We start from the raw sequence: 23,042 nt of genomic DNA on the forward strand, positions 1-23,042 counted from the left end.
ACAAAACCACAATGGCAACTGGTCTGCAGAAGTCCTTCTGAGCTGAACTGGTTCTGAACTGGTGATTAGCATGTCAGTGTTACTTCACCGTGAAATATGTTTTAGCTTATACTGTAGATAAAGATAGGTGTGGTAATAAATCTGACAAACTTGGTGCATCTAATCATGTTAAACTGACTATTTAACTATGTCCCAAAGAACAAAAGTTAAACCACTTAATTCTTACTCAGTATTTATAAATAAATATTAATAAATGTGAGTCAATGTATGTTTCACTAATGTAAATAAGTATTAATTTAATACATTGATGTTTATAAACAATTCTAATAAATATATTTAATTACTGTAAACAAATGTATATTTAATTATGTATAAATAAATTTATTATTAACCTCCACATTAATTAGGCAATTTTGATGTATGAAACAACAAGAGAATTTTATGTGGGCTGAGAATCAGAACATACCTAGATACAGGAACTTCTGGAGAGTGTCCTATAAAAAAAGGGAGAAAACCAAATTCAGAAAGCAGTACCTCCTATCCCAGATCATAATTATTTGAAGCTTGAAAGAATTGATAAAAATACTTTTGCCAAATAATCCTACTAACAGCAGAAGCAAAACTTAATTTGCACATTTTCTCATAAATAACTTTCAGTAAGGGTGCTGAAGAAAACACTGCACAAGTTTGACAGTATATACAAATATATGCCTAAAACACAATACTTTCATTTCCTCCTTTTTAGAGTTCTCAAATTCATTTATTTATTGAAAAATAAAAGACAAAATTGTAAGCATTTTTGAAGTCCTAAGAACTGCTAACTTAGCTATAAAGTTTTAGACTTAAACTGGCAAGTATTTTTTTTCCAGAATTATTTGAATTAGGAAGAAGCATTTAAAATTTAAAGAATGTAATCTAATCCAGATTATTGTGGCTGAAACAGATTAAGGAACAATTTCCTCACCACTTAGGCCTGCATTTCTAATTAAATGATGACATTCAGAATAGAGATGGCAATAGACAGTCCGGCCACATCAGTAAATTCAAGTAACTGTTGTTCCTTACCTTTTTTAATCATAAAAGTTGTTTGTATGAGAAGGTGTGCCCATTGCATAATGCCAATACTGCTTATATGTTTGCAAAAAAACTGTATTTTCAACACAAATTAGCCATCTTGAGCTCTTTCTTAAATTTACAATAGCAGTGCAATCAAGGCAACCTAAACTTTATATGGGAACAGGTTGACATTTTTTGAGTTTGAACTCAAAGTGTTAACTAAAACTAAATGGGTTTTTCTTGGCTGCCGTTCGTCACCGCAAATAGCTAACTCTAATTGTCAGCTTGGGCTAATAAGACATGCATTAAAAAATGTTATATGCAGTTTTGCTCATGGGGATACGGGACTGTCACTGAGGACAGCAAGATTCAAAAAAAAATCAACCACTGAACCTCTTGGGCTGAAACACAGACAGCAGTGGTGTAGTATACCCGATTCCTGTAACTGGAATAACTCCCAAGAGACTTATTCTGGCTGTATCATGGACCTTCCCCACATCATTACCAGTAATTTTTTGGATCATTAATCCTGTTCTGATTACCTCAAAACTGTCAGCAGAGAACAAGTCAAAAGGGCTGTCTGAAGCCTTCGTGTTGATTAGCAGTGCATCAAATTCTTTGCCGACCTCAAAATTTCCAATCACGTCATCTAGTCCTAGAGCTGAGGAAGAAAATAAGCTTACAAACAGATCTTCAATGCAAGCCTCTTTCCACCATGTGGAAGTACCTGGCAACTTACTGGAGATGTTCATAAGAAAAACTACAAGAATTTAGATGATTCAAGGAAAAACATGAAAGCAAATTCAACAGTGAGTATGTTAGCATCTAAGTTCTTAAGCAACTTCTCAGTAAAAATATGTATATTTCTGTGAATTTCTGAAGGGCATCTGTTAAGGGTAAAAGAAATCTGAAAAACAATTTGAACCCCTCTTTTGATTTTTATTCTTTGAATGTTCTCCATTGTTTTTGTGTCATTGCAGATCTGATGTATAGGCCACTTACTGTTTAAAGTGGAATATCAATCGTCTACATTGCAAAAATGTTAAAGCTCCAAAAGGGGCAATGAAATGAAGTCAGAGAAACAGTAAAGTACATAATAATACTCAACTTGCTAAGGCAGTATTAGATTTAATTGTTTGAATGGTTTAAGGAACTTTGACAGGTTGTATAGACCTATTACAATAATAACACATATCATAATAAAAGAGGTGTGCAGAGAGGACAACTAAGGGTAATTAGCAGGAACAAAGAACAATATGGTGTGGAAAAAAAATCATAGCCAGATCTGAAGGTCTCATACGCACCTGTAAGGCTTTTCTTGTGGTCTATTATTTAGCTTTGTTATTTCAAAGCTTCATTACAACCTCTGGTTCTCAGGTCCACAAGCACTGAAAATTTACACTTTCATCTTCAGCAACTGGGTGCTTGCAAGTGCTTAGGACACCTTGGAAATTATTTAGGATAGCTCTAAATTGTACAATCTGTGCAATTGTACTAATCTGTGTATTAAATCAACTTTTTAAATAGTAAGGAGTTAAACTAAGTTATCAAAGGAGATAATATCTGCAAATAATTTGTTCACTTGTTTTCAGATTGCTCTTGTGTAACAAAGGAACTTCAGCCTTCAGTGAAGTTTGTGTGTGGCAGGAATTTCACAATACCTTAAAGATGTTTAAACTCCTCCAAAAGGTGAAATATTTTGGCTACCTACCAATTTTAACGAAAATGATCTCATATTCCTTCAGGTTTGTGAGCAGAATGCAATTTTTAAATTAAACACAAGAGGGTGACAAGTGTTTAGGAGTCTCAGCAAAGCAAATTATTGCAACAAAGAATCTCACATTTAGATTTCCACAAACAGTACTTGTCCAGGCTACTGGAAGGTTGTATGAGTAATTTATATTCTACCCTTGAAAGTGATTCAGTAAGGATAAAACAGCTCAAAATCAATATATAAAATAAACACATTACTAAGTAGACCTAAGAACCCAGATAAAAGGAGCACAAGCGTAGCTGGGAAGGGGAAACCACATACGAGTTCAGGATTTTTATAAGTTTTCCTTTCCATCTCTCAGCTAATTTATTCTCACCTTTTATGAGAAGAGTATATATTGTGGGAAAAAGATCTCTTCTTTTTTGTTCCCTGCCCATTTTCTGTCTTCTCTATTTCCCCATTACACCCTTCAGAAATTCAAACACAGTCCTGAGAAGACCTGTTTGATGACATTTTCATTAGGTCTTTCAAACTTCCATTAATAGTTCCCAAGGGTATTTTCTGACAACGACAAAAATGTTACATTGAAAAGCCTTGGGACCAGTTCTTTAGCAGGCAGTGAGCTCATTTCTGCTAACTGTAATAGTAATAGATTTTTACTTATGTGTGGATTTGCTCTCTGCTATATCATACAAGTTCCACTAAAATTTTGCTAATTGTATAAATCAGCATGTGCATACTGATCATGACAAAACATGCCAGTGAACCAGAATAACAGATATACTGTATGACTGTATTCTGCAGATGGAACTGTGTCTTAAACAACTATGGTGCATAGCCTGTTTAAACTTTGTGCTTTTCTCTGACTGAGGAGTGATTTGCAAGATGTTTTGATTTGCTGGAAAGACAGTGACAAACTGCCTCATTGAGAGCTCAAAAAGCAGAAACAAAATTAGAAACTGATGACAAATAGGATGCGTGATTTTATAGTAATTGTACAGCTTTTCAACTAAGTGTTGGTTGCTGAGAAAACAGTCTTTCCAATTGGTGTGATAAACATATAAGCACTAACGATTAAGAAGTCTGAGGATCTTTGCAAAGAAAATGTACAACCCCAAAAAATCATTAAGATTCTATTATTAAACTCTCAAGATCAATACAAATACTCTTCTGTAATGAGCCTAGTACGGGTATGAAAGACTGAAGGATATCTCTGCCCAGCAGATATGATTTTAGACTTCACTCTGGCATCACAAAATCTGTGAATTCAGCCACCTTTTAAAGACAGGGATATATAATATCAAAAAGAGCTGTAGTTCTCTGTGTACATCCTAAAGAGATTTCTTCTTACCTTGGCTTCCTCCCAGGGTGGCTAGTTGAAAAGCTTCTTTAAGAGTTAGTGCTCTTTCATTCACTTTATTGATCTGAAGGCTATTAGATGCCATCATTGTTTTCCTGATGGCATCAAGCATAGAAGCTGAATATCCACCGGCAACATCTAGAAGGGATCAGACTCTTAGAAAGAAGCTTTGGGAAGAATTCTCTGGGTTAAATTTCTATGAGTTTTAATTAAATGTTACAAAGTGGCAGATGTGGTAAACACAAAAAGTTTTGCTGCTAAGCATTGTCTCTGACTGTATAATTCCTAATAAAGGTGCTCTCACATACAAAGTCAGGTAAATATAACACAACGCAGAATAACAGAAACCTGAAAAGTTGTTGTTCAAGCCTTGTTTACTCTCACGACAGGAACAAAACTTTCGTCATTCTTTTTTTTTTTTTTCTTCTTAAACATTTTTGGACCAGCTCTAAATTTCAGTACTCTAGACTTTATTACTCTAGAAGTAGTGGGAATAAAAACGCAGGTCCATAAGTTGGAGACATGATGACTTTTAAGTACAAACAAGTAGGCATGTTTTTGTATCACCGAATGGTTTCCAAAAGAAACTGGTTTCACAGCAAACTACTAACCTGTGCCAAGGCCAAGCTTCACATTGTGTTTCAGGACCTTTTGCACATTTAAAACACCACTGCACAACCTGGATTGGAAAAAGAAACATGTTCTGTGCGATACATGCAGAGAAAACTCAGGAAGAGTAGGGCTGCAGAGCCGTGTCACAACAAACGCTCTCAGAACGTGTGCAATAGATTGGATTTATTACACTGGGATGGAGCATTTGCATTCATATATATGAAAGATGGGGTTTAATTACTAAAAATAAAGGTAGTTTTTCTCAATTAAAAACTCCCACAGTTTTATAGTTATCTGCTGAAAATGAGCTCTCAGTATATCTGTGAAAAAATCCAAATATAATATAAAGTATATTCCAGGAGATGGGAGGTCATTTCATGAGCTCCAGTAAGTTATCACAAACAAGATATTGATTATGTTAAAAGCAAAATGACTGTTAACATTTAGTACAGTATCCTGGCTGGATACCATACAGTATCTCATTTCTGCTTAATAGAAAGAAGACTATATAGCCCATTCCCATTTCCCCAGAACATATGCATACTCTGGGGGAAAGGGGGATGGCCTGAATCTGCCATTGATTAACAGTCAAAAGAAATAAAGTTTTAAAAAAGATATATTATTTATAGATAGATAGATAGATAACTATACTGAAAGATCACAAGTCAGTCTAGAGCATACCACGCAGAAGCAGAGCATGAATGGTCATGCTCAATCCACTATGTCACTTCTGGTGGAATGGGGTACCATACACATAGCCTTGTAACGGTAGGCTGGACTCAGGGTACTTTGTGAATTAACAGCTTTATTTAATTGTACACCATTCTTATTTTTATTTTTTTAACTTACGAAAAATTAGAATTGGGGCAATGTGAAATTGCAGCTCCACGAAGACTAAAAAGTTTCAGCTCTTCTTCAGAAAGGTAACAGGCATGAGCCATAACCGTCTAAAGAAAAACAGAATCACCAGTTTACCCAATACTGCATTTACTTCAGCACCTGTGGGTTTTGCTGCACTGCTTTTAATAGCCAAAATGACACCTGCTACCATCAAGGGAAATCAATGCACTTCTTGAATGAAGCTCTTGAAATCAACAGGGGAGAAACTCTCATTAACTTCAGTATGCCTGACATATCACTCACTCAGATTTTTTTCATTTATTAGTGTAAGAAGATAGGGTGCTGACTCTTGCAGTGACTGCTGTGACCTAAGAGCTTCAAGGAGTAAAAGCAAGAATTCCCCAGTTTTTCTAGCACTGTAGTAACTTTATGGTTTATATTTCGTAGTTAACACAGAGTGTAAGTACTCGGGCCAAGAGTACATCAGACACAATGGAAGATGTTTGTATTCGTAGCATGTTTCCCATTGTCTCTCTAAAGGTTTGCATCAGGTATATGTATCTGGAATATTCTTTAATTAAAATAATCTGATTTGTTATGCAACTGATTAATGACTTTTCTTTCTTGGCCTACAGAGCTGATTTTAAAAATAATTTCACAAGCATTATACACAAAATATACAAGTACAGGATAGTATCATTTAATAGGACATAAACCAATTATTCCCAGACAAATCTACTTGGAATTACCTTATATGGCAAACGCCCACTCAAAGAGAAGAGCAAGATCTCTGTTAGGCCTTGCAATCTGTTGATAAAAATGAGTATGGCACAGGGACTGTTTCCACTTAGCATCTCCTAATAGCACTTGTACCCTTGCCGTCTCTACTCATCAAGCTCAAATGTAACTGAAAATGCAATGAGAATAGCCACATCTTAAATTAAAGACATACATATGGTAACTGCTGAACCATATCTCTGCTGATCTGTACTTCTATTTAAAAAAAGAAGGAAATACTTCAGCCACAGCTCTGAAAAACATACTTTTAAAACATTAAAAAAAATTAATTTTGTGTCTTAGTTTTGGTGGTTGAGGAGGGGGAAATGTCTGTGGTTTTGCTATGCTTGTGTTTAATAGAATGCTTGCTCAAACAACCAGGAGCCTGGCACCAGAAAGCACCAGTAACCCTGATTTTCAGTGACCATTTTCAGTGCTGTGCATATAAAAGTCTGACACAATTAAGACCTATGTTTTTGCAGCACTAATATTCTCTTTAGTACACTGACACAACAAATCAGTGTGCATAGGGCGAGAGAACAAAAGTTAACTCTGTGTAGGTACTTAAGTAGTCCATATCGGTTTCTCAGGTAAAAAGGACTGTAAATGAGTAATTTACTGGAGTACATTTTCTGAGACAGAAACGGGAGTTCAGTAGCTAATTGCCAAGGAGTTCACAGCTGCCCTTTGTGCCTCTGAAAATTCTCTCCTAAAATTTTAAATCAATTTGACTGATGTTTAAGCGCTCTGACTGTAGTTAGGCTGTTCATATTCACTCTTGCATGGGCTCTCCACTATGTAGTAAGGTGTAGCCTGGCTCTCCAATCTGTACTTAGTGTGGGCTGGTATCAGATCTGCTTGCGTTTATCTCGCCAGCATAAATCATTAATTAATTTCAACTCTTCAGGCCACTGTGCCTCTCAATGCTTGGTGAAATCAGCTAATGAGACGAGAGTGCTTTTGGATAGTCCGAACAGTAAAGCGTACCTGTCTGTGTGTGAGGTTCACACAGAGAACATAACAGGACAATCTGCTTTTCTGTAGCAAACTGCCAAAAAATGGAGTGGGTTCTACCATAACACCACAGAATAAATCTTCAGGCAAGAACATTGTAATATAAGGATAACTATGTACTGCCCAAGAATTACCAGCTCCTACAATACCAGCTTTACCTAGTCTCCTCCTGATCCCACTGCCCCAGTTCTCTTTGGAGCCCTTGGAAAATGGATCAGCGACCATAAAATACCTTTATTGTTCATATCCCCTAAAATGCTTACAAAAAGTGTGGGCTTGTCTAAAGTTCCAATACCTTGACCTGTGCAACAGAGAACATAAAACCAATTTACTTTTCCCCAGATGTCACTGACCTTGACAAAACAATATACATTTTTCAGGTAACTACAATTAACCATATATTCTCTACATGGATAAATCTAAGCTATGCTGTGGAAGTTTTTATGCAGCTACCTTGCTGGTAAGCAGCTTGTTTTTATCATACAATTCAGTGTAATTCTGGTAGGCAGGAAACATGTTCTTGACAAGTTTGAGTTCTTCTTCATTCTCACTTATGTGACTCTGAAATAAGAAAATATATAGCAATGAGTGCTTTAAATAGCATTAAACCTGACATTACAACCTTCTGAGCAACCTACTCGTGCTAAACATATAATGATAGAAAGTAGTATTTGTAAAGCCTATAGTTAGATCTAGTCCTTGGGTTTCTCTTTTCATTGGAGAGGTCCATGGAACTCAAAAGAGTAGCACCATTTGTTCCTTTAAAAGTGATATAAGATGATATGCCTGGATAGTCCATCCCAGTAGTTTGGTGATAAAACGGCCCACTTGGTATTTGGCAAATGTTAAAATAATAAATAAAATAATACATATGAATGTGAGGTAAAAGAGGGAACCAGCCTACTGCAGAGTGGACCCTGGGTTCAGGGCAACGTATAGGTAGCTGCTCCATGTATCTTCAGATGGGCTGATTAACTCCTGCTCTCAGATAAAAATCTGATCCTCCTGTACTCCCATTGGAGCATACCTTTTCAAAATGCCCACTAAAAATCCTAATGTAGAGTAGCTTTAAAACAGTATATGCTTAAAACTGTGTAACCAAAAAGGAAACATCTCAAAGTTTCAGCAGACCTGTAAGCTTTTTTAAACACAGAAACTTCATCACACTGGAAATACCACAGCTGTGTTAACAATGTTAAATAAGATACAAAGATGAGTAATTCTTTTATCGACTGAAATCTGCTCTGTACAGAAACAGCAGAAGGCAGACATAATAGACAGACATAACAACCTTGGACTAGTGAGAGCAACCTTTAGCAACCCAAGGGTTGCTCTAACCTGCGATACTGGGTGCCGGTCTCCTAGCGACCATAAGATGGGGCTTGCTGAATTCTGCATCCTTCCAGCTATGAGCCTTCTCATTTCCTGTGCAGGTCACAGTGTTCTTGCAGAGTATCATTAATAATTTCAGAGGAATTTAAAAGACAGGCTCCAAGGTAAGATTGCAGTTTAAGTGTTTTGCTGAAATTATGAAAACACCCTGGTCTGTATGCTATCTATATGCCGGCCTGACCCGACCCACAGGGAGGTCTGCTGCCTCCCTGGGGCCCGGGTGAGGGAGGTCATGAGGAAACTCCCCAGTCTGGTACGGCCCACCGATTACTACCCGCTGGTAGTTTTGCAGGTTGGCAGCGAAGAGATTGAGCAAAGAAGCGTGAAAGGGATGAAGAAGGACTTTAAGGCTCTGGGGAGACTGATTGACGGATCGGGTGCGCAGGTGGTGTTTTCTGCAATCCCTTCAGTGGCGGGGAGGAACACTGAAAGGAATAAGAAAGCAAACATGGTCAACGCGTGGCTCAGAGACTGGTGCCACCAGAGGAATTTTGGATTCTTTGACCATGGGGTGGTCTCCATGGCACCGGGCCTGCTGAGTGCAGGCGGTGTCCAGCTGTCCCCAAGGGGGAAAAGAATCCTTGCCCGTAAGTTGGCAAACCTCATCAGGAGGGCTTTAAACTAGACTTGAAGGGGGAAGGGGATGAAGCCAGGCTACCCAGAGGTGAGCCTAGGGGTGACATGCCATTGCCGGGGGCAAGACCGATAGCCCAGCTCAAGTGCATCTACTCCAATGCACGCAGCATGGGCGGCAAACAGGAGGAGCTGGAAGCCATCGTGCGGCGGGGCAGCTATGACGTGGTCGCCATCACAGAAACATGGTGGGACGACTCGCATGGCTGGAGTGCTGCGATGGAGGGCTATAAGCTCTTCAGGAGAGACAGGCAAGGAAGGAGAGGCGGTGGGGTGGCTCTGTACGTCAAGGAGTGCTTTGATTGTATAGAGCTGGATGATTGTCACGACGGGGTTGAATGCTTATGGGCAAGGATGAGGGGGAAGGCCAACAAGCCGGATATCCTGCTGGGGGTCTGTTATAGACCACCCGACCAGGGCGTAGAAGCTGATGAAGTGTTCTTCAAGCGACTGGCAGAAGTCTCGCAGTCGCAAGCCCTTGCTCTTGTGGGGGACTTCAACTTACCGGATGTCTGCTGGAAGTACAACACAGCTAAGAGGAAACAGTCCCGGAGGTTCCTCGAGTGTGTCGAAGATAACTTCCTGACGCAGCTGGTAAGCGAGCCTACAAGGGAAGGTGCCCTGCTTGACCTGCTGTTTACGAACAGAGAGGGTCTGGTGGGTGAAGTGAAGGTCGGAGGCCGTCTTGGGCTTAGCGACCATGAAATGATAGAGTTTTCAATATTTAGCCAAGTAAGGAGGCGGGTGAGCAATACCGCTACCATGGACTTCCGGAGGGCAGACTTTGCCCTGTTCAGGACACTGGTCGGGAGGGTCCCTTTGGAGACGGTCCTGAAGGGCAAAGGGGCCCAGGAAGGCTGGACCCTCTTCAAGAAGGAAATCTTGAAGGCGCAGGAGCAGGCAGTGCCCATGTGCCGTAAGAAGAGCTGGCGGGGAAGACGGCCGGCCTGGCTGAACAAGGAGCTTATGCTGAGGCTTGGGGAAAAAAAGAGAACTTACCACCTCTGGAAAAAAGGGCAGGCAAGTGAAGAAGAATACAAGGACCTCGTTAGGTCATGCAGGGAGGGAATTAGGAAGGCAAAAGCCCAGCTAGAGGTCAACCTGGCCACGGTCGTGAGGGACAACAAAAAAAGCTTCTATAAATACATTAACAACAAAAAGAGGGCCAAGGAGGATCTCCATCCTCTACTGGATGCGGCGGGGAACATTGTCACAAAGGATGAGGAAAAGGCTGAGGTACTTAATGCCTTCTTTGCCTCAGTCTTTAACAGCCACACCGGGTATCCTCAGGGTATCCGTCCCCCTGAGCTGGATGACAGGGATGGAGGGCAAAATAGGCTCCCCATGATCCAGGAGGAAGCAGTTAACGACCTGCTATGCCACCTGGACACTCATAAGTCTATGGGGCCTGATGGCATCCACCCAAGGGTGCTGAGAGAGCTGGCGGAGGAGCTTGCCAAGCCGCTCTCCATCATTTATCAACAGTCCTGGTCAACGGGGGAGGTCCCGGATGACTGGAGGCTTGCCAACGTGACGCCCATCTACAAGAAGGGTCGGAAGGAGGATCCGGGGAACTACAGGCCTATCAGCCTGACCTCGGTGCCGGGGAAGGTTATGGAGAGGCTCATCTTGAGGGCGCTCACGGGACACGTGCAGGATACCCAAGGGATCAGGCCCAGCCAGCACGGGTTCATGAAAGGCAGGTCCTGCTTGACCAACCTGATCTCCTTCTATGACCAGGTGACCCGCCTAGTGGATGAGGGGAAGGCTGTTGATGTTGTCTACCTGGACTTCAGCAAAGCCTTTGACACTGTTCCCCACAGTATTCTCCTAGAGAAGCTGGCGGCCCGTGGTTTAGACAGGTACACTCTTCGCTGGGTAAAAAACTGGCTGGATGGCCGAGCCCAGAGGGTTGTGGTGAATGGGGTGAAATCCAGCTGGCGGCCGGTCACAAGCGGAGTCTCCCAGGGCTCAGTTTTGGGACCGGTCTTGTTTAATGTCTTCATTGATGATCTGGATGAGGGGATAGAGTGCTCCCTCAGCAAGTTTGCAGACGACACCAAGCTGGGAGGGAGTGTTGATCTGCTTGAGGGTAGGAAGGCTCTGCAGAGGGATCTGGACAGGCTGGATCGATGGGCTGAGGCCAACCGGATGAAGTTCAATAAGGCCAAGTGCCGGGTTCTACACTTTGGCCACAACAACCCCAGGCAATGCTACAGGCTTGGGGATGAGTGGCTGGAAAGTTCCCCTGCAGAAAAGGACCTGGGGGTGTTGATCGACAGCCGGCTGAATATGAGCCAGCAGTGTGCCCAGGTGGCCAAGAAGGCCAACGGCATCCTGGCTTGTATCAGAAATGGTGTGGCCAGCAGGAGCAGGGAGGTGATTGTGCCTCTGTACTCGGCGCTGGTGAGGCTGCACCTCGAATCCTGTGTTCAGTTTTGGGCCCCTCACTACAAGAAGGACATTGAGGTGCTGGAGCGTGTCCAGAGAAGGGCGACGAAGCTGGTGAGGGGTCTGGAACACAAGTCTTATGAGGAGCGGCTGAGGGAGCTGGGGTTGTTTAGCCTGGAGAAGAGGAGGCTGAGGGGAGACCTTATCGCTCTCTACAACTACCTGAAAGGGGGTTGCAGAGCGGTGGGTGTTGGTCTCTTCTCCCAAGTGACTAGCGACAGGACTAGAGGAAATGGCCTCAAGTTGCGACAGGGGAGGTTCAGGCTAGACATTAGGAAAAAGTTCTTTACTGAGAGAGTGGTGAAACACTGGAATAGGCTGCCCAGGGAGGTGGTAGAGTCACCCTCCCTGGAGGTATTCAAGGAGCGTGTGGATGTGGCATTGTGGGATGTAGCTTGATGGACATGGTGCTGTGTGGTGTTGGGTGGGTTGTGGCTTGTTATTGTTGTTGTGTGGCGTGGGTTTTGTGGGTTTTTTTTGGTGGGTTTTTTGGTGTTGTGGGTTTTTTTTGCTGTTTTTTTTTTTTTTTTTTTTTTTTTTTCAGGTTGGACTCGATGATCTTACAGGTCTTTTCCAACCGTACTGATTCTGTGATTCTGTGATTCTATCCAAGCTATTTAAATTGTATACAGAGCTCTCAGAGCTTACCTGCACCTGGAGATCATGAGCCTGTGCTAAATCGCCAAGTGCACACAGCAAATCCTCTGTGCACGAAGGGCCAAAGCGGGGGGTTACTACAGGCTGTACCCTTGGATACTGAAAATATTAAAAAGGCATGCTTGAGATTCTACTTCTGTATATCTGTAACCATATTTAAGACAAGCATTTACACAGCAATTACATTTTGTCTCCATCGCTTACTGCTTACTGCATTCTTGCCAACTCAAATTAAGCCGCATAGTCATTTCCTCATTTTTATTAGAAATTTCACCACAGAAATAGCGAATCAAAGTTTTTTCTGAAAACAGTTTTAATGAACCTTAGTAAAGAAGTTATTTTCATTAGAACTCTTTCATCAAGTCACTGAGGTTTTACCAGACTTCAGGAGAAACACTGGATGCTTTGTCATATTTGCTGGCAATCCAGTATGCATTACAACAGATAAGTCAAATGAATGACCAGAAGTTTTTCTGAGTCCTGCTTCTGTGAATATCAAAGATGTAATGATACAAAACTGCAGAGTTCTGTAAAACCAAAGCCTTTTTCTTGTTTGATCTTCTCCACTCACGGTAGCAACAAACTGTCCCTATAGTCCCTAGATAGGAAGATTAGTGGTAGCACCACATATGCTATGCAGTAGGAAACAATGGAGAAGACACCAAGACTAGAGCTATACCTTGCACTTCTGAATTAAAATTTTCATAAAAAATAGACAATGGCATTACAACTCTGCCTTCAGTCACAGGCAATAGTTGTGCATGTGGCATCAGTAGAAGACAGTATATGATAACTTGGTTTGCAGTTTCTTATACCATCTCCCCGATACAAGGAGCTCAGGACTTCTGCAGATTAGCTGACTTACTCTACTAATACATATGATTTAGGCATTAAACTCCAGGTATCTGTTCTTGAATATTTTGAGATACAATTGTCAACAAATTAAGCCATTGAAAACAAAAGGCTGATAAGAAAAGTATCCCTACTTGGAATATTAGAGTGGAAACCTCTATCTTCACCTCAGGAGTGTAAACCTGAATTTCTTTAGAAACACACTGGAAGACATGTGCTGACCCAAAATACTAATTTGGTAATGGCTTAGTAACTGTACTGTAAAAATACTGATGGTGAGAACTTCTTTTACTAGTCTATTTATAGACCACAGACTGATCGACTGACTTCTAACTTTCTTTAATAGAAAATTGTCCTTTCTAGGAAACCAAATATTTCAAAGTCAATAGAGACCATGCACAGAACATTACTCTGCTGTGCTCTGACCACACAAAACTGAATTTACATAGTCCATTTCTCAACAATGGCTAGCAGAACATTTTTCAGACTGATTAAATCTGTCTACTACACAGAAAGATGTATATTTATTGACTCGTCACTAAGCCAGTGGAGTTTGTCAGCAGGTTTAACTATTTCATATATTTACACCACATCTTCTGAATATAGAACTGAATACAAAAGAGAACTCTACTTACTTTCTTTCCCAGTAGTTCTTTAACAAACCTGAAAAAGGGTAGAAAAAAAATCCGTTATAAACGTCATCTGTATTATACATTATGAAAAATATAGAAAATATTTACTTAGATACCCTATTAAGCATTTTAGACATAGATCAATTTGTTACAAAAAATTGGGCCAGATTCTCGGATGAAATAAAAAGCAGCAACACAATGAAGTCAGGATAGTTACACCAAATTATGTTAGCTGTGAATTTGACCCTGAATATGCAGAGTTTTTTTCATTTGCAATAATTAACTTTAGACACATGGTAATTACTCTGAGTTCTCACCGAAAACCAAATACATGTTACATTAAATTCACTGAAAACATAATTGTAAGCTATAGCTGCAACATTAGAGAAAAAAGCCACTTAAATTTGTCTGTGCATGAATTTAAATTACAGCATTAAATATATTCTGTTATTTAAAGTCCTATTTCTAAAAGATGCTGCAATATTTCATACCTCACAATAGTTGCATATGCCCTCATTCACTTAAAGCACCTTTGATTTTCTGGAAATGCTTATATTAATGTTAGTGTATAGATTGTCTATGTTATGAAAAATACAGTATAGATTTACTTACTTTGTTAAATAAAAGAAGCTACCTCAGGGACCTCTACAAAAAAAACCCAAGCAGTCAATATGGATAATGCAAATAAAACTTCCTCTGACTTTGCAGGGAAGAAATTCGTTGAAAACTAATATGCACAGTGTATGCAAATAATTTTCAAAAGCCAGTTTGAGATGGGTTCTGGACAGATCTCTGTGAAATTTTATGTCATAATTTATATTCAGAAAACCTTGTAATTTTGGTCACAACAAACATTAAATCAAATTTGTCAAGTATCTTCAGATGGAAAAGAAAATAATGCTGGAGGCTAGATACACAACACTGAAGATTGTGATAGATCACCAGCTGGAAGTGAGAGACCTAAGCAAGCATCTGCAATGACTGAAGGAGTTTGAGCCCACATTGTCTAACTTGGGAGACTCACAATGCAATATGAATTAGGTATCGTCTGTCTGTCTCTCCTCTTACTGATTCAGCTGATATAATAATACAATATTCACTGGACCAGAGACTGTAACACAAGTATAACTCTCAGGTGATAATCCAAAACCTCCAGATGGCTGTTTTCATTCTTTTTCACATTTTTTCAACAGTGTCAGCATTGTTTCAAAACTGATACCTTTCTCAAAATACCCTATACTTTGTTGGCTTATGTACTTTTCTAAGGGGAAAGAATCCTAGGTTCAAACCACTGTCCTCTGTAGCAGAAGAACAGGTTTGAACACAGGTCCTCCTCTTTCCAGATGACTACAACTATTAGTAGCATATAACATATTCTAGATTTCAGTTCCCCAAATTTTTATTCAACCCTCTTTGCAGGAGAAGGGTGGATTAAATTCTTTACTTGAATTTAGATTTAATACATGAAGCACTTAGAATTGTATATTATTTCCACGCATAAAATATAAACATTTCCAGAGGCTAACTGTAAGGAACTGAAATCAGCGTAACACATTTTCTGACAGTGTGACAGATCACATTTCTTAGGTTCTTTTAAAAAAAAAAAAAAAAGGTTGCCCTCTTAAAGGAAGTGCTTTTGCATCCTTCTGCAATTGTATTGCTGCAGTTCAGGCCTGATGAGGTAAGTACTCCTGATCCATGCCAACAAACACACAGATCTCTTCTCTAGACAGCTCTGGAGTACTTGTGGCACACTCTCATCCAAGGCTAAGAAACGTTTGTTATTAACAGAATCACATGAGAAGGGAGTTGGAGGCACAAGATAGGTATTTAGAAGAAAGATATTTAGATCATTATGAAGCTTTAAAAAATTATCAGAACTGGTACTTCTGCCACTTTCAGGCCCATGCAGCAGGATTCACACTGTATTATGAAAGCTGGGGATTTACGTGAAGGAAAACAAATGTTAGTAGAGTGCAAATGAGTAACACTACATGTTTTAAAAATGTCTTTAAATATAAACACCATTAGAAATCCATGACCATTTCTAACTTTTACTGGCATTCTTCTAGCATGATGTGCAAAAATAAGGTAGCAACTTCACACACGTGCCATAGGATGCTTATATTACTGTTTGGTATTTTCTCTTTCAGCATGCTATTTGAAACATTTATACAAGTAAATAAATAGTCCCGTGAAAAAAGCTGTAAGTCTGCTTAAGCATTTTCTGAGCATGGATGCGAAAGACAAGGGAAACCTAAGACAGCAGGCTGCCATACTGTGGTCTTGGGTCCCCTCCACCATGTACATTGCCTTGATTTGATTCTCCTTCATTCTCTCAGCTGCAGGTCAGAGTAATTTCACTGGTGCTATGCTGGAGGAGAGGAGAACCGCAGCATGTTTAAAATGGGTTGTATGAAATCTGACTCCTACAACTTGAATAAAGCTTTATCCTAATGGGGGAAGGAAATAGCTCAGAAGTTAATAGGGGTGAAGGAATTGATTGCCACCCCACCATCTCATATCAGGTCACATCACCTCCACACACAGAGCTGTGAAGGGAAAAGAGAAGGCAGAAAACAGACAACAACATACACGTATTCTCTCCAGACCCTAGAGCTGTAGCTTCTCCCTTTCTTTGGAAGAGCTAGAGAGAAAACACTTGGGCTGTGCAGCAACTGGGTATGCAGGCATTATCAGAGCTGTAGGAAACAATACTGTCAGAAGAAAAAAACTTCCTAGTGAGTTTACACCTGTAAGTTCTTAGTCAGCTTCACATTCACTTTTCAGATGTATGGAAAAAGTCTTATTTCTAAAGGTTGTGCCATCAATTTAATCACCTTACCTTTCTGTCTCTTGGACAGAGTCTGCAGTAGTCTCTTTGTATTGTGGCACAGTGTCATTCATATCCATGCAGACTTTTCCAACAAATGCTCGTTGACCAAATTTATCTGTTGAGATGCATAAGAATATAAAACTCAGAATCACTGGTTCTCAAAAACTGCTACCAAAGCCTGTACTGAAATCAGAATAGCAAATTTCACCCCAGCCAACTTCATTTAAGATGAACAGAATTCATGCTCTTTTCTTATCTTTAAGTTGGCACCATCCATGTGACTTTTAAGGCTAAAAAGGAAAGAGAAAAAAAAAAACCCAAAACATTTAAATAGAAGTTCTCCTCTTCCACATTAGTACCCAACTTTACAAATGTTATAATTGAGGACTAGGTTACTGTAGTTTAACCACAACCAGAATTCATAGTGGTAGTATATGAAGACGACCGCTGTGAAGTAGAGGATGAGAAACACAAGCATCAAAGTACAGTAGCTGTAGTAGATGATTACCTTGAGCTGAGAAAAGGCACAAAGATCTTAGCAAACCATCTCTCCTTAAGAGAAAGACATGAGGTTCCTAACACGCCTCCCACATGCAGCTGGATGGAGAAAATTACCAGAGCTACTTCTAGCCTCTTTCTTGAGGTTTATCCATGCTAGGACTCAGAATTCATGTGTATGAGACTTAAAAGGAATACATATAATATTAAATTCTAAGCTTTTAAATGTGTTTCTAAATTAGATCTCTTATTGACTCTTACTGTCTAAGTTGTTGAATACAACGGCTTCAAAGTTTTAGGTTTTCCTACAAAATAAGAAAGAATTTGTTATGGAAACAGTTTCTCATTAAACTGCTCTGCTTTGGGAGCTGGCTCAGCCTTGAGAAATCCTGCAAGAATCACAACACTTTCAAACAGCAGGCATTTGCAACAGTGAACAGAAAGGAGGGATAAGATCCTCATGAAATTCCCACTGTTCTGGTTTCAGAGGGCGTATGGAGATTTTTGATGTTGAATCTCAACTGAAACTTCAGAGTATCAGGAAATTAATGCACTGACTGCACCTCTTGTCATTCAGCCCTTTAATCCTCAAATAGCAAAAGGCTAGAGAGAGCAGAGAACTGCAGCTGAAGAGCAACTCCAGCAGACCTAGTTCAAGCTTAGCCAGCAGCTGATTTGGGAATGAAGACACTAGCAGAAACAACAATAGGAGAGAGGCAATTAAGTGAACAAGGGTAGCTAGGGTGGATTTAGGGGACACAGTATGACAGATAGAATGAATAAAAAACAAATTAGTAGAAAGGCAGATCCCTAGCTAGTCTAAAACTCCTAAGCTCTGTTTCTTTCAACTAACACAGTCTGTGCAACATTCTTCAAAACTCGCTGTTAGTCTTACCTATAATTTCAGCAAGAAGAAGAGAAGTATCTGTGTAAATTGTTGCAAAGTAGCAAGCTGTAGTCGTGCCATTTTTTAGAGTTCGTCTCTATAAAAAGAAATCGGTTTCAACTGTCTGGAAAGAAAAATAGTCAAGCTGCCAAAATGCAGAACAGGCAGTCTGATTTCAAACTGCAAGAACATTTAGTTATTGTGAAACTGTGCAGTGAATTGGGAAGGTAAAATATAGATTTTTAATCATAATAGTTTTTTTAAGTCTGAGTGTTAATAAATACAAAAATTCCTCTTCCAAATCCATACAAGATTTTAACAATGGCTAAACCCATAGAAACGGGTCTATATTTCCTTCACTTAAACTGGAAATAAATTCTGACTTATATTTAGAAATACAACCAACCAGTCATTTCTGTTATTTCCTAGCTTTGAAAGGCTCTCCAATTTTCACAGTGAAGCACTGTTTACCTAACGTTAGCAAAGCAAGGCTTTTGGGAAAAAGTAGTGGGTTTCATTTGGCCACCTGATGTGGCTGGGAAAAATAGCCCAGCCTTCATGTATAAAAACCCTTTCTTATCCCTGAACACAAAGTAACAACCTTCAAGATTAAAGTAAAGTGAGAACAACTGCTCAGAGTATAATTTAATTATTTATTTAATTGTATCATTTGAAAGGAGAGGGTGGTTAATACCTGTTCATATTACTTTTGGAGGACAAAACAGTAAATGAAGAGCCACTTAAAGTTACATTAAGTCATGATGAAATTTATAGCTCCACTTGGGACTAATGCATTCTATATTGACTACCTATCCAACATACATGTTTAAATTACATTTTTGGAAAATTTTATTTTATCTTTTTAATAAGCTAGAAGGTGGGACATCCAAAGCAACTTTTGAGAATGGCTAGAGCTAATTATTTGACAAACATGAAGCCAAGCTCTGTCTTTTCCATACAATATTCAAATCAAAGCCAATAAATAAAAATATGTCTGTAAGGGCACCTAAAAATGAGTCACCTAAAAATAACAAACTACCTTTGTCTTCCTTCACTTCTAGAACCCAGATTTCTCTACCTCTGGATTCCTAACATCATTGTTAAATGAACTCTAAAAACATTCTGTTTCCAAACAATCAGTGTGAAGAATTGGCCTTCCTAAAATTTGAGGGACCAGACAAGGTTCCAGCTAAAATCTGGCAAGTTTCACCTAATTTGTTTCTTTTACCAAGTATAGAAAGTGTTCATTGGAAACAGAATTTTGATTTGAAAAAAATCACTATGTTTTCATTACAACCCCAAAAGTACGAAAATACATGTGAAACAATATCTGCTCCCTACAGGTTTAGTCCTGTTTCTAACAGTTGAGGGTTATTATCAGCCCCATCAAACATTGCAGAGCAACTGGTATTCTGCAGCATTTGAGAGTGAAGACATTTTCCTGACCTTGTCCTATTTGACACACATGGGGAGAACCTAACCATTGTGTTGAAGTTCCTACAACTATCTTCCATCTCTCACTGGCAGCTCTTTTCCAGGTCATGTTATTAAACACCTTACACAGTGAGCACTTCAGCTGTGCTCATGTCACACAGTTTGAACTGATGGAGAAAGTAACAGTATGTTGAGGTGCACAGCTGAAAGGTGAGATCACCTCTATGTGTTAAGTAGCTGAAAGCATGTGTGCTTGTCACTAGAATTTATGACCAAGCTGCTCCTACATATTTTTATTATGGCAGATGGCAGAAAGTAATTTTTTAAAAAAATTTGTGTGGCAAGGACAATATAACTATTTATTTCAGATTCATTATGTTATTACTTTGACAACACATGTTGTCACAGTATTAGACAAACGCAAGGCAACTTATGCTGGCCAAATCATTTAATCTGTTGAAGATATTTTAGTCCACATATTAAAGAATACATTTTAGTTATAGGACAGTATCAGTACTCTGCAATGTGACCTAGCTACTTATCGTTCAACAGGTGGAATTTGACCTTAAAGCCTTTATATTGCTCAGAACCAATCTAGCTCAAACACAGTCTCTCTCTTTTTTGCCACAATACCATTGACAGACTTCACCTAAAGCCCCTACAGTGAAAGATAATCCTGCTACAAGGTCCTCAGCGGTAGAAACGTCTTCCTTAATTACTCCAAAACACCCCAGATTTGCTGTCTGCTACATGTCTCTTTCATGTAGTCTTTGCAGAAGACAATTTCATAATAGAGGCTTTTTGTGCAGAAAAGGAAATACCCTCTGAATTTATTTTTTTACCATGCTTGGTTATTTCTGCATGGAGGTTTTCAGCACCTGCTCACTATACTAGCTCTGAGAGTACTCTTAAACGTTGGTCATTGTACTCAGATATTAGAAAAGATTATAAAGAAGTTTGTTGTTAACCATGTGATTAAATGATCTGTCTTATCAGCAACAACAGAACGAGACTGGAACTAGTAGGGGACAATTGGCTGACAATTAGAACAGCGGCTATATCATTGGTTTTATCTGGTTTTCATGACATTAAAACATGCTTTACTGTTTCTGCTGACCTTCTGAAAATATACATATATTTCACACATATAAATGTTGTCAAGTAGGTAAATGACATTTGCAGTACTTACAACAACTCTGGTGTACACTTCTTCTGCAAAATCGCTGTCTTTGTATTTGGCTTCTGTTGGGAATGTGTAGTTAGTCAACCAGTGCAAAAGAGGAAGATCTACTCTTGTACCAGCAAATGAATACTGAGGTGCATGAATGTGTGTATCAACCATTCCTGGCATGAAGAATTCACTAGGGGAAGAAAAGAAAATTACAGTAGTCCAAAATGTCACAAAATTTTCCACGGTAAGTAGTTCTGCATTAAACAGTATGTTTAGGCAAAATCTACCAGAGTAAATGGCAAGTACAGATTAACCTTCCTCTTTCAGCATCAGCCTATCAACTCCTACCATACCTTGACCCATACCCCTTTTACAGTATGAAGTAGTTGAATAATAACTTTTACATAGACTTATATATAGCTGAGAGAAAAACAAGAGAATGATGAATCCAATTATCTTTAATATTTACCCAGACTAAATACAACAGATAAAGCCAAAATGACTTCACAATAACTAAAGTTATTCCACCATAGAATCCACCTGAAAAAGAAGAGATTTGGACACAATCTTGCTTCCTAGTATGGAAATATTTGGAATGCCTCTAGCTGCCAGACTATTATATTTATAAAACTGTAGCTTTCTATGTCCCAGTTTTCCTCGAGATTATATATGTGTCTATTATAAATTCAATCAATTAATGTCAAGGTTTAATGGAAGAACAGCCACTGTGTCTACAAATGCAGACACAGACACTGGTGAAAAAAATCTCTGTTCAATATCTTGACAGGAAAGGCATGTTTACAATGGAACTCTAATACTGTTTGTCTTCATGTAGTATTCATGCAATAACAGGGATGAATATATCAACATTAGCAGGGAGTTGCTATAAGTATTTTGTTTTGTGCTGGAACGCCACACAGTATAAAATTTCTCTCACTCCTCTTTCCTTCTGCCTCACTACTGAATGAACAGAGCTCCCCTTCTTCCTGTTTTCCTGCATGCTAGAAATGCTGAAAGATCTTTCTCGATCTGATCCATATTCCCAGCATCTTCCATTTTCTACAGGCTATTTCAAGCAAAGAAACCATCTGATGACTCATATATTCTGTGTGATTAGCCTTCTAACAAAGCATACAGATTTTTTAACAACTGAACACTAAAACGGTGCTGCAGTTCTAGATTCTAAGCCACACGTCATTTACAGTTGTGCTACTACATACAAAGCATAGTAGGTGCAATCCAAAACTATTTCACTTCACCAGAAAGGTGGGGGATTTCAATGGCTGAAGAAAAAAGAAACGCTTTAGCTGCAATACAGTTAGAAATTCAAGGCTCTGTGTTTAGAAGGTTTAAATCTTCTACTTTTACTAGTTTTTATTAGGGAGTGTGTCAAAGCCCAAGCAATTGAGTTTTATATCTGCACTGTTAGTGTAACCTACATTTACTAAGTCTAGAGTTTCAAGCTAGTTAGGCACAGCCCACTACTAACAAAATGGATGTAAAATGTAATCTCAAGAAAGAAGATAATTTACTTCTGTAAGCACAGAAGAGGTCATGTATGAAAACTAAATTTGGCATTTTGTTCTGTGCAGTGTAAATAAGCCAGCACAATTCAGCCATGGCTGTAGTCCCAAACCAAGGAATGCAAAAAGCACACAGACCATCCACCCTCCAAGTCCCATCCAGGATGCAGGCAGCTCTTAGGCGAAGAGCTCTCACAAAGCTGAAAAGGAGTTTTGCCCGTGAGACTGGATTTAATGTGCTCCCTGTCAAAATGTATTCACAAAGACTCATATTACTTCACTCAGAGAATAAACTGCATTTGCTGAAATCCGTCTAAACAAAACACATACTGGTTACTCAGTTCTCTTATGTCAGACGTTTTGAACCCCCACTTCTTAGCCAGTTGCTCTTGCTGATCAGTTTGTTCCAAAAACACAATCTAAAAGAAAGGAAACATAGTTAGATACTTTAAACCTGTATCCCACATAAGCTTTACATGAAGGCAAAATGAGTCATATCTTAAAACAATTTTACACCCTTACTACAAAGGTGATAGGTTTGCGTGAAATACTTGTTATTCCTGACTATTAAGCATGATTTTGAAATACCTACTCACAATCCAGTGAATAACCACACCCACCTCATAACTTGTAAGAAAACAATTAATTCATTCTCAAGTAATACACAGGCAGAACTGCACAGACTTCAGTGTCCACTGGCATTC

At 39.2% G+C, this 23,042-nt stretch overlaps 1 protein-coding gene across 1 annotated transcript in view; it reads right to left on the reverse strand.

Moving 5' to 3' along the window:
- The window catches only part of GDA (guanine deaminase), a 28,773-nt gene that overhangs the window by 646 nt on the left and 5,085 nt on the right, over nt 1-23,042 (reverse strand). Inside the window, exons 2-13 of the mRNA XM_059833914.1 lie at nt 22,669-22,757; nt 20,834-21,005; nt 18,220-18,307; nt 16,836-16,941; nt 13,994-14,021; nt 12,498-12,605; nt 7,827-7,934; nt 5,592-5,689; nt 4,742-4,809; nt 4,122-4,268; nt 1,599-1,717; nt 467-494 (exon numbers count right to left, since the gene is read on the reverse strand). Coding sequence (XP_059689897.1) covers nt 467-494; nt 1,599-1,717; nt 4,122-4,268; nt 4,742-4,809; nt 5,592-5,689; nt 7,827-7,934; nt 12,498-12,605; nt 13,994-14,021; nt 16,836-16,941; nt 18,220-18,307; nt 20,834-21,005; nt 22,669-22,757 — 1,159 coding nt within the window. The remainder of the gene's footprint in view (nt 1-466; nt 495-1,598; nt 1,718-4,121; nt 4,269-4,741; nt 4,810-5,591; nt 5,690-7,826; nt 7,935-12,497; nt 12,606-13,993; nt 14,022-16,835; nt 16,942-18,219; nt 18,308-20,833; nt 21,006-22,668; nt 22,758-23,042) is intronic.

The sequence above is a fragment of the Gavia stellata genome, chromosome Z, assembly GCF_030936135.1.
Source record: "Gavia stellata isolate bGavSte3 chromosome Z, bGavSte3.hap2, whole genome shotgun sequence".
NCBI classification, from domain to species: Eukaryota; Metazoa; Chordata; class Aves; order Gaviiformes; family Gaviidae; genus Gavia; species Gavia stellata.